Source organism: Typopeltis vanoorti, chromosome 15, assembly GCF_054136105.1.
Source record: "Typopeltis vanoorti isolate ZY-2024b chromosome 15, IOZ_Tvanoo_1.0, whole genome shotgun sequence".
NCBI classification, from domain to species: Eukaryota; Metazoa; Arthropoda; class Arachnida; order Uropygi; family Thelyphonidae; genus Typopeltis; species Typopeltis vanoorti.
The window spans coordinates 85,175,161-85,191,771 of NC_143563.1; the positions used below are offsets into that span (position 1 = coordinate 85,175,161).

At 32.7% G+C, this 16,611-nt stretch overlaps 1 protein-coding gene across 1 annotated transcript in view; it reads left to right on the forward strand.

The window, feature by feature from the left end:
- LOC150098947 (peroxisomal membrane protein 11C-like) overlaps positions 1-10,392 on the forward strand; it is an 87,648-nt gene extending 77,256 nt beyond the window's left edge. The window contains exon 4 of the mRNA XM_090405368.1: positions 9,505-10,392. Within this exon, the coding sequence (XP_090261494.1) occupies positions 9,505-9,703 (199 nt within the window). The 3' untranslated portion in view covers positions 9,704-10,392. The remainder of the gene's footprint in view (positions 1-9,504) is intronic.
- Positions 10,393-16,611: the final 6,219 nt, after the last annotated feature.

Genomic DNA, 16,611 nt, shown 5'->3' on the forward strand with positions numbered 1-16,611 from the left:
AAACGGTCTTAAAATAAGTAAATTTCAAAAAATGTGTGTGATGTTGGTGGGGGGGGGATGAGTTTAGCCATCAGAGGTGAAATACAATTTCAATTCTATTGTAAAAATGTGAAAATGAAATTTCACTTTGGACATATGCACCTGGATGTATTTTGAATGATAAACTATAGCGAAAGTGTTTTTGCTTATTCAAAATTGCTGCATAAAATCTAAACTTGCAGAAAATATGTATATAATAATTTACTTCATAACTGTTTATTTCCACTTGTGATGAACAATTCTGGGAAACTAAGAAAGTTGAAGTGCAAAGAACTTGCATGTAATGTTCTCTATAAAGCAGAATCATAAAAGTGCATACATTCATGCAATCTGTGAAGTGTTCTTCAAGCTATGATTATGAATAAAAAATAAATAAAACTTAATTTGGAACATATGGTGGCTTTATTATTTTTTAAAATTTGGATTTTCATTAATTTTTAAAATAATTGTTTGACAAAAACAATTATTTTGAATCAAGTTCTTGGAGAATAATATGCATCGTTGACTAAACGATTAGTTGACTAAACGATAAAGCAGAATCATAAAAGTGCATACATTCATGCAATCTGTGAAGTGTTCTTCAAGCTATGATTATGAATAAAAAATAAATAAAACTTAATTTGGAACATATGGTGGCTTTATTATTTTTTAAAATTTGGATTTTCATTAATTTTTAAAATAATTGTTTGACAAAAACAATTATTTTGAATCAAGTTCTTGGAGAATAATATGCATCGTTGACTAAACGATTAAACACAGTTAGTATCAAAAATTGATAATGACATAGGTTTTCAGGGTGATGCAATATTTAAGTGAAGGAAGTATAAAAGGATCTCTTATTTTGTCCTGCCATTAGAAAACTATAATTATACGATAAAAGAAGTAGAAAAAATTAAAAATAAGTTGTAGGGCTCCAATTACGAAGCATATGGCAAGGAACTTCATTTCTTGCTATAGTAACTAAAACAGCTATGAGCACAAGATAATCTGGTTAAGTGTTTTCTCAGCGTGAAGGATGGTCACACCTTGTAATGGCTGATTTGCACTTCTTATCCATGTTCTTTCGACAGATAGCATGCACCATATCCAGGCATCCAGACATGTACACTCATTGGACAAAACATTAGACAGAGATGTACCTAATAGCCAGCCCTCCTCTAGTGTGAATCCTCCTGTACTCTCTGAGGAACTGACTACACCAGATGCCGGATGATGGCCATAGGTAATTCCACCCATGCCTGTTGTAGCATTGTCCACAACTGTGCCTTAGATGACAGTCCCAGATATATGGATCTAATGTCTCGCTTTACAGCATCCCAGAGAGAGATTTGATCAGATTTAAATGTGGGGACCTTAGGTGCCACTGGATAGTCCCAAACTCAGATGAGTGTTCCTCGAGCCATGCCTGGGTGGTTGCGGCCTGGTGGGGCAGCACATTGTCCTGTTGAAACAGATCATCAGCTACAGGATGCATGAAATCAATGAAAGTGTGTAGTGATTAGCCAGTGCATTCTGGTAGCTTCCAGCATTTAAGGATCTCTCCAAACATGCTAATGTATCACATGAGAAGGCTCCCCAAACCATCACAGAACCGACCTGGCATTATGGAACCATGGGTATATGCTGTTGATGCAACACCTTCACCCTTGCAACTGGTAATGAGATTCATCAGACTACATGACTCTGGTTCACTCTGCAGAAGTTCGGTTTTGATGGGCCTGACATCAGGTGAGGCACAATACCTGATGACGAGCTGTCAACAGTGATGCACAATTACTGCATCAGCTCCCATAGTTCATGGTATGCTGTAGTATTCACTTTCTGGCACTGCTTGGACCTCTGACATTGAAACTGGATGCAATTTGTACCACTATTGCCCTGTGGTTGGTCTGTACGAGCCTGGGCAGTCTACATCGACCCCTGATTGTCAATGCCATGTGATCTGCTACCACTTGCTCGCTGATACATCCATTGATGGTATTCTTGCAGCGAGCAAGTGGGAACCTCGAGAACCCTAGGGTTCTTACCATTTAGGCTATAGAATGATCGATAATATGTCCACAATGAGATTCTCTAAGATTGTGGCATTTACTCATTTATTTACCATCTGTGTTTGGTATGGGTACATTTCACTCTGGGAAAGGAATGCCAGTGTCAACTTCCCATCACCCCTATCTAATTTTTTGTCCATAGCCAGTAGGGAGGTTAATTCAAGCAAGAATGTGTGTGTGTGTGTGTGTGTGTGTGTGTATTTATAATAGAGGGAGCTCCAGAATTACCACTGAAATCTACTGGTCAAAAAAATTTTTTTTTACTTACATAGATCATGAATTGTGGCAAAAGATGTGTGTGTGTACATACACGCCACTTTTTAATTTCAGCAACAAAGAGAACATCTTTAATAGAATTTAAAACAGCCAAATTCAAATTATATACAATAATTTATAAGATCTGACATATTTCTCTTTAATTTTGCCACTAATCCATTGTTGAAACTTTTTCCTGACATGTGACATGCTACTTCTGTCTACTGCCAGCGCTGGCCCGAGCAAATTTTTGAGTATGGGCAAGATTTTTTTTTTTCTGCCCTTTGGTCAAAATTGTATATGTGTGTGTATATATATATATATATATATATATATATATATATATATAGTAAATAAATAAATAAAATATTTTTGTTTATTATGTAATGAGCACATAATTTTAACACAATTTATAAATATTACATAAATCACATTAAATATGACAAAACAAATATGAAAAAATCTAAATTAAGAATTAACAGTTTTAATTATTTAAAAAAAAAAAGAAACCTTTCTAGCCTTATCGGCAAAAGACTTTACTATTTCTTCTAGACCTAATGTCTCAGCTATATCACTTTCAATAGATAAAGTGACTAGCCATCTAATCTCTCTTGGGACATTGTGAACCTCAAATAATTTTTAATAAGTCTTAATTTAGAAAAACTGCGCTCTGTACTTGCAGCAGTAGTTGGGATTGTTAAAAGAATTCGTAATGATGTGTACACATTAAGAAAAAGACTTATGCAGTTATTTTCACAAATATAATTTAATACTTCTTTGGGAGAATAATTATTTGATATCCTCCGAGAGAATATCTTTAATTCATCTAATAAATTTATTGCTGAAATATCTTTTTGATCACCATCAGACAGAACAATTTTTAAGTTGAAACAAGCTTTTTTTACTGTATCATTATCAAATTTTAAGTTACCAATGTTAAAGAGAAACCCAAAAATTGATTCCTATTTATTTAGCTGTTCAAATCTCTCAGTAATTGATGTTATTGCTAAATCAAGAATTACATTAAAAAAATTAATTTTAAACTGTCGCTCAAAATTAATAATTGATTCGTCAGGACATCTAATGATTTCAAGGCTACCATAATATTGCAAGAGATATTTTGCAATTGTTTGCTAGATGCATTGACTTCAGTTAGAATGCCATACCAAACAAATGTGCCAAATATAAACTTGAAAAAATTAATTTTTTTTGCTAACTAGCTTCCAATTTTGTTTTAATGCCTTGATGCCCAATTAAGCTGTCATCTTCTGTGATGAAAATTAAAGCTTTGTGTATTTCTTTTACTTGATTTGGACAAATGCCTTCATAAATACGATGTAACAAAATTCATTCTGCAAGCTAATAATATAATACACATTAATACAGGGATAGCAAACTGGCATGTAAGAAAACTTTTTCGGATATGTGAAAGATTTATAATAATAATAATTATTATTATTATAAAAACCTTCATGGAGTCAAAGACACATCGTAGGAGGTCCACTATTATACACATAACTTATCATACCGCGCCTTAAATATATTTACTGTATCTGCGCTCACCACACTCTCGGGTAATGCATTCCAATCACTCACCACTCTCCATGCAAAAAACCTGCTCCTGACTTCCTTTGTCTCAGCAAGGTGAGCACACCTTGTTCACACAAATTCCAAATCTCCTTAATTACTTGTTGCTTACTTTACTTGCTCTTCCTTTTCTCTTTTCCTTTTGAGAAAAGTAAGTCCCGATAACTTTTTCTCTTTAAAATTACTGATCTAAATTACAATAAATTTCTTATTGATAAATTATTCTTTTTCTATTAATTATTAATTTTGAGTTAATTTATTATTTTTAAGAGTTTTAAAACAATTAAATCTTATTTAAAAAAATCAATTTAAAACAGTTTCCTTCTATGGATTTTTATTATAAATAATTAATTTATACAATAATTTGAAAATTTAATAATTAAAGGTAAACTGTAATTATCGAGGGCAATGTAAGATGCAAAGTCTGCTGCCATGAGCGATTTTGGCATTTTAGCAAAATGCGCCTCTGATTAATATGTTTATAATTTATAAACTATTATCTTTAAAATTTTATTTGTCTATCAAAAAAAGTACACAATTAAAAAAAGTCAAAAATTGTCCAAAGTCACTTAAACAAATACACAAATACACTCAATATGTTTCACATTCAAATTGAAATGATGCTGAAAAAAATGTAAGTGCATATCAATCATGCTGTTTCATCTATCCAAATTTGAAGCAGAATTTAAGAAAACGAACAGCGTAATATATACCTATGTTTCAGACTAAATATTTGGATAGATCAGTATTTTTGAAACTTCAGATATCCGTGTATCCCTTTTTAATTTTCAATATTACCAAGCATCTTATCAAAATAATAATAATAATAATAAATAAAAATATATTTCATTGTAAATGTCTGTTTTATTTGAATTTAGATGTACATTTAAACACAAAAAAGAAATGATTTATTATTAATAGAACAAAATTTATAAAGATACTATACATTTTTACTTAATATAAATAATTTATCATCAGTGAGAGGAGTGAAATTGCTTATTTCTATATCTGCTATATTGCTCTCTTTTGTGCGTTTTATAAATCCAGTATTTAACAAATGATCCATACTTAAGAATTTGAAAGCTAAAAAATTACCGCTCGAATATAACTCGTACTTTTTTCCCAGAATTAAAGCTAAAAAATCGTGGTGCGAGATATATGCAGGGATTTTCGGAAACTAAAGTTTACAGAAAGAAAAAACTGAAAATGGGTATGTCTTACTAAGAAGCTTCTATTCTCCATCACTTCTTCTGTCCTCGAGTTGCACACAGTTCCTTGTGTGCAACGTCAAAATTACCTACCCAAATAGAGACATCTTTATTCCCATTATATCAAGCAAAAATTACCAGTAATTTAAGACTTGAGATATGTAATGAACAATCCTTGACAAATTACTAACGAGAAGTGAAAGATGTGCACGATTGTAGGCCAATATAGAAAAAGCAGCTATTAAGAAGTACATATGATTGGTGCAGTATTAACAAAAGACTCCGCGACCCAAACAAAAAGCAACAATTGAATGAAAATGCTAATTCTCTTAAACCGATTTCCATAATATCTGAAATATATTCACTATATATTTCTTAGTTTTAACACGTCATGTCGGGGTAGTGTCAAGCAAAACCTTATGTTGCATCGGCAACATGTGGTTTTGCTTGGGTCTATATAGCAGTTTCTTTTGGAGGGGAGATGTAATTCATTAGTTAGTGTTTATATTCTCAGTTGTCTGTAATTGCACTATTTGTTGAGAAATATATTACACAGTCTGCAGATGTCTGTGAACCTTATTCATTGACATAATAAAAGTAATTGTTTTTCGTTTTTTTTTTTTTGTTTTTTTTGTGGAGGGCATATTGTTTACTGCAGGGAGTGAGGAGGATTCATGCATAATATAATTTAATATATATATATGTGGACTATAAAAGTTTATGAGATTCACATTGTATGATACTTTATATATTTCCTTCAGTATCTAATAAGTGGGTTCTAAAATGTTTAGTTTTAGTATGTATGATTATAATATTTTTATTATTTAGTAAACTAAATGCTGTATTTTTGTAAAATATTGTTGCCGTAATACGACTGAACGAGTGCCCTTATTAACACTCAGGAGCTCGCAGCGTATGACGCGGTATATCTGAGAGATACATTCATTACTAGTATGTGCTAAAATGCAAAAAACATAAAGAAAAAACACTGCAAGCATAATTCATGATGGTACAAATTAAGTGAATATTGACTCCAACATTATTTCATAGCCGAATATATAAAATACAAGAGTTTTGTTCCGAATATATAGAAACTAAAAGTTTCGGCGGATGCAAGCATAAGTAGTGCCTTATGGGCAACTTCTAGTAAAGGTTGAGCAAGCCCCAGACCACTTTCATTAGTATTTTCCATAAATGTAAAGCACATCTTCTAGAGCAGTGCTTCCCAAACTTATGGATGTAAAGGCTCCCTCCCCCTTTGGAAAAATTAAAAAATTTCGTGCCCCCCCCCCCCCCCATCGGAAAAAAAAAATAGTAATACAGACATATATTATTATAATATTTATTGTATTTATATTCAAGATTTTGTGTTTGTAAGCTTTTTTGTGCTTCTTATCAATACCTTTGAAATGAAACTTATATGAATAAGAATATATTTACTAATATTCATTAAGCGCAAAATATGCAGGAAGAAAATTTTGTGGATGAACACCAATGTGTGATTTTTTCCATTAAAATATTAAAAAAAATAATATACAAGAAATAATAAATAATAAAAATTAAATGAGTTTCTTTTAAGATTAAAAAAAAAAAAAAAGAACTACTTAATCTTAAAACATTTAAAATTTGTTTTAATTATTTCACGGCTCCTTCAACAAAACTTGTGGCCCCCATGGGGACCACAGCCCACAGTTTGGGAAGTGCTGTTCTAGAGGACATGTATAATAAATAAACCTTTGGCTCTCTATTTCAGTAATACATGATGGTTTATTTATTTTCAGTTACAATCTAAAAATTATTGAAAGAAAGAAATATAAAGAATAAAAATTTTTGTTACAAAATAATGCAAATATCGATAATGAAAGAAAATAAAAGTAAAGAAATGCATTTAACATTAATTAATCAGCATCTTCAATAGTTGGATTTACAAAACTGTCATAACAGTCATCGCAAATAATATTGCTATGCTGAAAGCATAATACTTTTTACAATGCTTGCAAAAATATTTTGATAAGCGACTCGTTTTGGATGCATAGCACATAAAACATCTTTTTCTGTTTGTCGAGGGAGCCATATCTAGGTCGTCATTAGAATTTCCTTCAAATTGCGTCTGAAATTAATGAAGTTTCAGGTGTAAAGGCCTATTCACACCTGTAGAGATTTCTGAACACCTTTTTATTTGTTCTGACACTGCATTATGAGATTTCTAATAAATATTCTGCGCCTTATTTTAACATTGTTGCTCAGCATATGAATAATCTGACCATTTATATTTATGAGCTATACTGATATCAGAGCTTGCAGTATCTCTCAGATACATCACAACCTTTACAAAAAAAACGTGTTCAACCAAACTCATAACAAAAAAAAAAAAAAGTGTGATATATCACTCGTAACATACGCACGCACAGCTAGTCATGACCTTCAACCTATACAATAAAATATCTATGTCAATTAGCAAGTATCTGTCAGATCTGCCGGGACATCCGCAGGGTCAAATATCACAAATCTTTGAATAACACATGTTAAACCAAACTGACAGCAACAAAAGTGCAAAATAGCACTCGTAATATACTCACGTGCAGCTACTCATGACCTTCAACCTACACAATAGATAGGTTAAAGAATATTCATGTTAACAATTAGCATGTATCTGTCAAATCAGATGCGAGTGCCCGAGTGTTAAGCAGAGCCATGAGGCAGGCTGCCTCATAACTACATCCTGTTGATGGTACTGGTCCCAGGGATTATCGAAATAAAAATAATTATTGGAACTTATATCATTAGAATAAAATATAATTATCTTTATAAATATGTATATATAAATTTGATTTTTTTTAAAAATTTTTTTCTGCCTCCAGCATAATTGTAACATAAACTCTAAGTTTTCCACCCTTTTACTTTTCCACCTGCGGCATTCGCCCATTCTGCCCCTGTCTTGCGCCGGTTCTGGGAACAGGTTTCTCCTTGTTTAAAATATATGTAGAAGCATCTAGAAGATTTGTCTCTGACATCCTTAACTAATTTTTGTCTGACATCATCAGTAACTACACAACTTCTTTACAATTCATTAATTTTGATACTGTTTTACTGCCTATGAAGTTTTAAGTTAGTAAATGCTTTATTTAATTTAGCATTATAATAGGCTATATTAAAAAAGACATTTCAAGTGTTAAAACATTTTAGAATGCATACTGCTTTAGAAAGTGGCTAGAAATGTATTTTCCAGGTGATTGCTGGCCAAGTCTGGTCACAGCATTTTTATGAAAATTGAATGTCTCATGAAACAAATCTCTCCACTTTTAAAAGGCCTCAAAAACCTTGTTGTAATTTAGAGTTTGTCAATAGTTTTATGTTTTTTTGTACGTTACAGAATGACTTGTAACTTTGTCTTCCTAGCACAATCTTGAAAGCACCTCTTGACTGTTTTTAGCTGATGACACAACTCTTTTTTCCAGTGTTTTTAATATTTTCTGGTCCCTTAAGCTCTCTGCCTTGTTTTATGCTTCACAAAACTAATAGGTGTAGTTTGTATTTCCTTTCATTTATTGTCCATAATGAAGAGTGAGTTTATATTCTAAATGTAATTATATTATTATTTGGGTATCTCCATGGAATTGAGACTTATTGCATAGAACTCACACTAATTATTATTTGCACAATGCTTGTCATACCTTTCCTTAAACTTGTTCACTGTTGGGCACTCATAACTACCTCTGGCAGTCCATTCCACTCATTCACAAATCTCCAAGCAAAAAGCCTAGTGAACACACACACACACTCTCTCTCTCTCTCTCTCTCTCTATATATATATATATATAAAAAGAGGGTGAGAGATAAATAGTGCCACTTGTTATAATAGACTGGAATTATTTTACATTTGAAAAACATCAGCAAGGTATTTTTTAGAGTCTCTGTGCAAATTAATATTTGGCAGGGATAAATAGTCTACAAAGAGTTAATTTTAGTGTCTTATATAATTAATTTAATATCTCCTAGTTGTTAATAAAACTTCTTTATTACATTCATTGGAGGCTGCCTGTGACCAAATCATTTGATATTGAATGAGGTTATGTTTTAAAAAAAATAAAATGTGTAAATTATGCAAAGAAAATAAGACAATACAGTTTGAATACATTTAGAACAGGGCTGAAAATTCACTTGCCACTTGTCTCTGATAACTTACCCTTGGCGAGTGGATTTCTGGAACCCTGCTATAGACATGCAGAATAAATAATAATTTTAGCATTAAATATTAATGTCATAACATTTTATGCCCCGACAGGGTGTTATCTAAATTGACGTGTATCATTATGCTTTTCTGATTGGTCTTTTTTATCTTATATAAACCAACCTCTTTCTAGTAAACAGCAGGACCTTGTTGGTATGCAGTTGGAGCAGTTACTCGCAGTGATCAAATCAGCAGCTGATCTTGCTATTGCTATTAATCTTCTTCCAGGTGGTTTCATGTGGGCTCAGAAATTAAAGCCAATGCAAGTTGGAATGTGTGGTATAGTGTCTTCAATGTTAGGACTTGTTATACTTCTAAGAAATACAAAATGAAAGCAGCTATATTTAGATTACATTTTATATATATATATATATGTATGAATTATTTATGAATAATTGGCCAGCTGTATCAAGTTAATTGCACGTAAACATTCAGATATTGGGGAAAAATTATTCATTTTTGCTTAATAATACTATTATTAAGCATACGTTGCATCCTTAATTTTACCCATTGTCTTCAAGTTCATGTTGACAAATATGATTTAATGCGTGTATATGGTATTAATTATTAATCATTAATACCATATAATTGAATTATTGAGAAAAATTAAAATATTTCTGTTGGCAATATTTTTCAATATTTAACTAGGTGATATGTTTGCATTAAATTTAAGCCATTTTCAGAAAAACCAAATGGGAGATAATCATTTAAAAAATGTTTCATTTTATTATTATGATTATTTTTATTGAGCAGTCTTATATACAGGGATAATTATTGTATATCAATATGCTTAGATGCTGATGCACATGTTATATCATTTTTAATATAAAGTGTTTACATTTCTGTCTCGGAAAATTCACATCTTCTGTAATATGAATATAGATTGAAACAGTAAATATACTTAATTTCTTAATGTTCACTTACATCCCAAGAGTGTTTAAAAGTTGGGTAGGGAGATATTGTTTTATGCTATCATACCTGCTGCGTTGTGCTAATAAAATTCACAGTTCCACAGATTACTATAAAATGTGTTTCTATATTTACATTCCAAAATATAAGCATTCTCTATTCATCATCTGAACTTAGTATTGTTAGATGAGCTGTCTTGAAGATACTAATGCCACTGAAGCAATCCTTTCAAATAACTGACCACAATTGTCTGATTTTATATTGGTTACATTAGATCCTCTGTGATTTCTAATATGCCACAGTTGTGTCACCAGAACACAGCCTGTTTTGTTTTAATAGTTATTTTGTATAGCATAATATATGATGCATTTCTTATCTTATTTTATGCATGGCCATGAAAAACAGCACAGTCATACTTTTAAAATAAAACACAGTCGCGTGTTTTATTTTAAAAGTATGACTTAATTATCTTTAGAATAATTTATTAAAAATTTAAGATACAGTAATCTACTGTTTATCCAACTTCAGGTAGACAATTTCTCATTTGGATAATTCAAGTACCAGTTACATGGTACTGTACCAGAAGTCAATTGACATGCAAGGATTGGTTAATAGAGGAGTTTGACCAAAAAAAAATATTAGCAGAGATAATCAGAATTTTAACATTTTATTTAGAAACAAGTTTCTTATTTAATGTAGATTAGAAAACATTTCTAGGTGTGATTATAATATACATATATATAGTAAGTAGATATTTTAAAATTATACTTGTTTAATATCTGGTGGTGTTATCATGATATCAGAGAGAAAGATTGTTTAAAAATTGCATCCAAAGTATCCACTGTGTTGTGGATACAAAACACAAAGATCCCCTATATGGGATAGCATCTTTTTGTTATAAGTAGGCCTTGCTTTAAAAATAGTCAGCCTTATCCAACTCTGCTGTCACTTGATAAAGTGATAGCAGAGTTGGATGAGAAATAATGAGAGAGAGAGAAGTTGGATAAGATAAGAAATGTCACTTGCTGAAGTTACAGCAGAGTTGGATAAGGCTGAAGATTATTGAATGGGAATTGATATATTGTGATGTATTAATTCCCATTCTTTTAGGATTTTGCTGAGGTATTTGACAGGATTCCATGTTGAAGATTGTTTTACAATCTCAAAGGGGAATAGTTTGCAAACTAAACTTGACATGGATTAGAGTGGCTAATCAGAAAGTGATCCATGGTGGTGCTGAATCTGTGAGGAGGAGAATGACTACTGTTGTACCAAGGGTTCTCTACTTGGGCCATTGTTGTTTAATATGTATGTTCTTGAGTGTGATAGTTATTTGCTAAGTTTGGGAAAGTGATAAGGAATGTAGCTGATACTAAATTTCTGCAGGCTGATTTGAACAGATTGGTGATATGGGCAAAAGAGAATGTCAGTTCGGTGTTACCAAGCATAAATTTTTGCATCTTAGACACAGGACATTACAGGCAAAGTGAATTGGAATAAGGAATTTGTTGGAAACAGTTAATGAAGCTAGAGACTTGGGAGTTATTATGGATTGTGAAAATTCAGGAGTTTACATTGCTGAGATTGTCCTTGCATTGGATGGCAGCACTTTAAAAGAGAACACTTATTCATAGAAAAAAGAACATTATTGTCATGCTTAACAGAACTTCGATATTACCATATCTAGATTAGATTACTGCACAGATATATGGTCACCTGAGTTCCAAGGAACTGGGGATGCAATTGAAAAGATTCACTAATGAGGACAAAAATATTGGCCTGTGGAAATGTGCATATGAAAACAAATTGAGAGAATGTGATTTTCCCAGTTTGAGAAATGCTGAAAGTTTTTTCACTTGGTTATACTATAAATATATACTATACTATTATATTCCTGGTTTCATCCTTTATCCAATTGTCAGAAAAACAAAGTTTGTTCTTGAAGTAACTTCACGACTGGGCTATATATAGAGGCTTATGACTTCACGTCACTTGCCTTAGTATCCCATAATGCAAAGCACATATCCTTACAGACGTATAATATTATGCATTATGGGAAGAGCCACTATTCAGACCAGTTTTGACCTTTATTGAGGTCTCATCAGTGGGAGCTAGACCCAGAAGTGATACCAAGGTTGAAGTAATGCAGAAGTCATATTTCTCATAGTATCCCATAATGCAATGCACATATCCTTACATACATGTATAATGCTATGCATTATGGGAAGGGTCACTATCCAGAACAATTTTGACCTTTATTGGAAGTGCAGGTATACCTCTTGAAAAACTTTGATCTACAAGATCACTCAGAGTTTTTCAAGAGGTATAAATCTCAAATTTAAATCTCACTTAGTGACTCTAAAGAATCACTACTAAACTCATTATTCATAACCTGAATCACTCCAGTACGTGAAACTCGGCAGTAGCTCCACCCAAAGATAAACATTAATAAATATCAGTGGGAGCCAGACCCAGAAGTGATACCAAGATTGAAATAATGCAGAAGTCATATTTCCATATACAACTAGTCAAAAGGTGTCACACCTTAATACTAAAATACTCTGAATTAGAGAAGATGTTAAAATTTTTTTCACTTGGTTATACTATAAATTAAAGATGTCTAGAAATTATATTCTTGGTTTCATCCTTTATCCAAGTGTAAGCAAACAAAGTTTGTGCATGAAGTAACTTCATGACTGGGCTACTTGTTTTCACATATTTATTTAAATTTGTATATGAAAATAGCATTACTTAAGTAGCACATTACTTGTTTACTATTACTCCAGCACAATAGTGGTTGTCTACATAATTTTTTTATATTGAATGCTAATGTTTTTACTTGTCTCTTTTATGCATGAATTTAGTCCAAGTGTTGTCAAACCTATCCCATTCCTATCTAGGACATGAACCTTTCATAAGGTTCAAATGAGGGCTTTTGGAAGTGTTTTCCTCCCAGACAAATGAAGTTTTGCCTGTTGCAAAATAAGCACACTGATTAGAAAATATCTACAAATAACAGACATAATATTACTGGCCCGTACCCTTAGTTGCTTCAACAATAATTTTAAACATCTTCAAATGGCGTCCAATGTTTTAAATAGATATAATAAATGACAGTATGCAATAAAATCATTTTTAATATTTTTCCATTGTTGCATTTTAACTCTTGAAATGTATTTTAGTGCCTCCCCCCCCCCATTCCCAGTGCTTTATTGTACATTAAGTATGTTAATTGGTATCTGTGAATAGCACCAAACACAATAGTGTACATCAATATTCATTACCTATGATGCATTTGCTACATTGATATACTGCCTGTTAGAAACTCTAGACAGTGTTCACTATTGAGGCATCCAACACTAGAGATAAATACAAGAGACTAATGTTAAACATCCAGAGATAAAGAAATTCTCTGCTGCTTAATTTCTTTTATTTTATTATAGAAGATTTTAGCATATGCTTTTTTATATACATTATATCTCAGGTTGCATCTTTTAAAGAACTTAGCAGAAAGTACTGCTTAATTATGCAACTTAATACAGTTTACCAAAAAGAAATTAAATTGCTTATACATAATTATATAATATTTTTTCATTATTATTATATGGGGGGTATCTCCATGGAGTCAAAAGGCATTGCAGGAGATTCACACTAACCATTATTCACATATACCTATCATATCTCTCCTTAAATTTATTCACCATTAGAGCACTCATAGCTACCTCTGGATATCTATTCCACTCATTCACCACCCTCCAATATACTTCATTGAAATTGATGTTTTGCTATGTGAATTGAATTTATAATATATAATATTTGATTCAAATTCATCAACCAAATTTTGATTTATTTATTTATTTATTTATTTTTTTTAGAAGGGGATAATATTAACTTAATAGTCATTATTATTATCACCTGACCTCATGATGGAGTCAAAGGATTCATCGCAAGAGATCTATACTGTCTTATGCCAAAAGATCGAGACCTGCCTTGAATCCATTCACAGTTTCTGAACTCACCACACTTTCAGGTAATGCATTCCACTCACCCACTCTACATGCAAAGAATCTTCTCACTCCTCTGCTTACATCCTCCTTTTACAGCTTCCATGGATGACCTCTAATTCTACCCTGGCCTCTCTCTCTACTCTATGAAATATCTTCTCCACATTAATTGGGTACGACCCCTCACAGCTTGTATCTCAATCATATCCCTCTTCTTCTATTCACAAGGCTTTGTAAGTTGTATTTCCTTGATCTGTCCTCATAACTGACATTCCATAAACCTTCTCTGGACTTTCTCCAATACATCTTCATCCCCCTGAAAACCAGGCAACCAAATCTGTGCACAGTAGTCTATATATGGCCTGATTAGAGCCTTATACAAGAGAACCGTAACCTCTTTGCTTCTGCATGTCAATTTTATTCCTAATTGTTGCCATAATCCATTAGCAATGTGATCCCCTAAACTTCAAGTCTCTGTCCACCATCACTCCCAGATCTCTCATCTCCTCTACCTCCTTCAAAATTTCTCCATTAATTGTATACTCTGCATCCCAGCCTACCAAATTTCAAGACCCTGCAGTTTACAATATTAAACTGATAACTCCAATCATTTGTCCACTCACATAGTCTATTCAGATCCTTCTGCAAGGCCAGGAGGATCTGAATCCAGTGCCAATCAACTCTCCAACTTACTAGTTTGTTATCTAATCCCATCTGTTTCAATTTAGCTACTAGCTTGTAATGGGACAGTCTGCCAAAGGCTTCGAAAAATTCAAGTACACTGCTGTATATGCATCACTGTAAATGTCACTGTCTTGTAATATGTAAGCAGATTGCTGAAACATGACCTCCCCTAACAAACTCATGCTAACCATTATAAAGAATACTGCTATTATCAACCTAGTTCTGAATCTGTCCTCACCAACTTCTCTAATACCTTAACAAATCCAGACACAGATTAGCCTATAATTTGTAGCCTTAGTCTTCACCCCCCCCCTCCTTTTGTAAAGTGGAATAATTTTTTCCACTTTCCACTCCCTCGGAACTTGCCCTGCTGCAAGACTTGTGTTATAAATAGTCATGCCTACGGTGTCATTAATTCCATAGGGCATTCCCTCAAGACACCTGACAATATACTGTCAAATCCTATTGCCTTATTAATATCAAGGTTGCTTAATTCTTCATATACTTCCTGCTCATTCACCATCATTCCCTCTTCCACCATACATTCTATGCTCCAGCTTCTACTGATTCTCTAACTTCATGAAGATGAAATACACTGTTAAACTGATCATTGAATAATTCAACTATATCCTCCTCACTGGAGGATATAGTTGAATTATTCAAGTCTGCCAGTATCATCAACTAGCATCATCCTCTCAGTCATTTTTTTCTTCTACTTGTCACATATCGAAAGAACTCGCTAGGATTTTTCTTCTCACTCCACTTTTGCTTCCTTTACCAACTGAGTGACCTTCATGGCCTCCTCTTTGTACTCCATGCAACTGATCGTTACAAACATTCATCTTGTGTTGCCTCCACAGTGCTTTCTTCTTCCAGATTTCATGCTTTAATCTCTTCATTCATTCATCCATTTTACTCCAGCGTTGTTTAGCCTTTTCACCTTTGGAATACTCGCACGTTACTGCTGTTAAATAGTTCTTGATCAGTGCCCATGCAGTGTCTATATATCCTTCCAACTCAACTAATCTTGTAGTTTTGCATATACCCCTTCTTTATAGAAGTTCTCATATGACATGGCTGCAACTCATGTGATCACTTCATGGTCACTCTCTCCCACTGGTGGGAAGATAGAATGCTCCATTCACAGTTATATCCTCCAATGATATAACCAGATCTAAGACTCTTAACCCTCATGTGCCCTCCATTACATACTGCCTTAGATTGAATTTCTTGAGTTCTTAAGGGATAACATTCTCCTTATTCTCCTTATTCCTCTTCATTCCAATCAATATTGCCAGACATCACCTATAATGATCACCTTTTGCTTGCTCACTAAGCCAAGTTGCCTATACATTTCTTTGTCTTCAACTTCTACATTCCCTGGCTTGTAGCAACACCCTACCAAAGCTAGGGCTGTTATTTAGATTACTTTATAAATTAAGTGATATACAGATATTTATTAAGAGTTATTTTAAGCATTAGGGTATTTCATGAGAAGAAATTCTAGTATATTCTATCATTCCAAAAGTGCTGTTGTTCACATTATTTTTGATAATCTCTTTTGTAGTTTAGCAAGAAAGCTTAAATTAATAGCAAAAGATTTTTTTTCTAGTTACTTTATACAGTATAATTTATTTCCATTG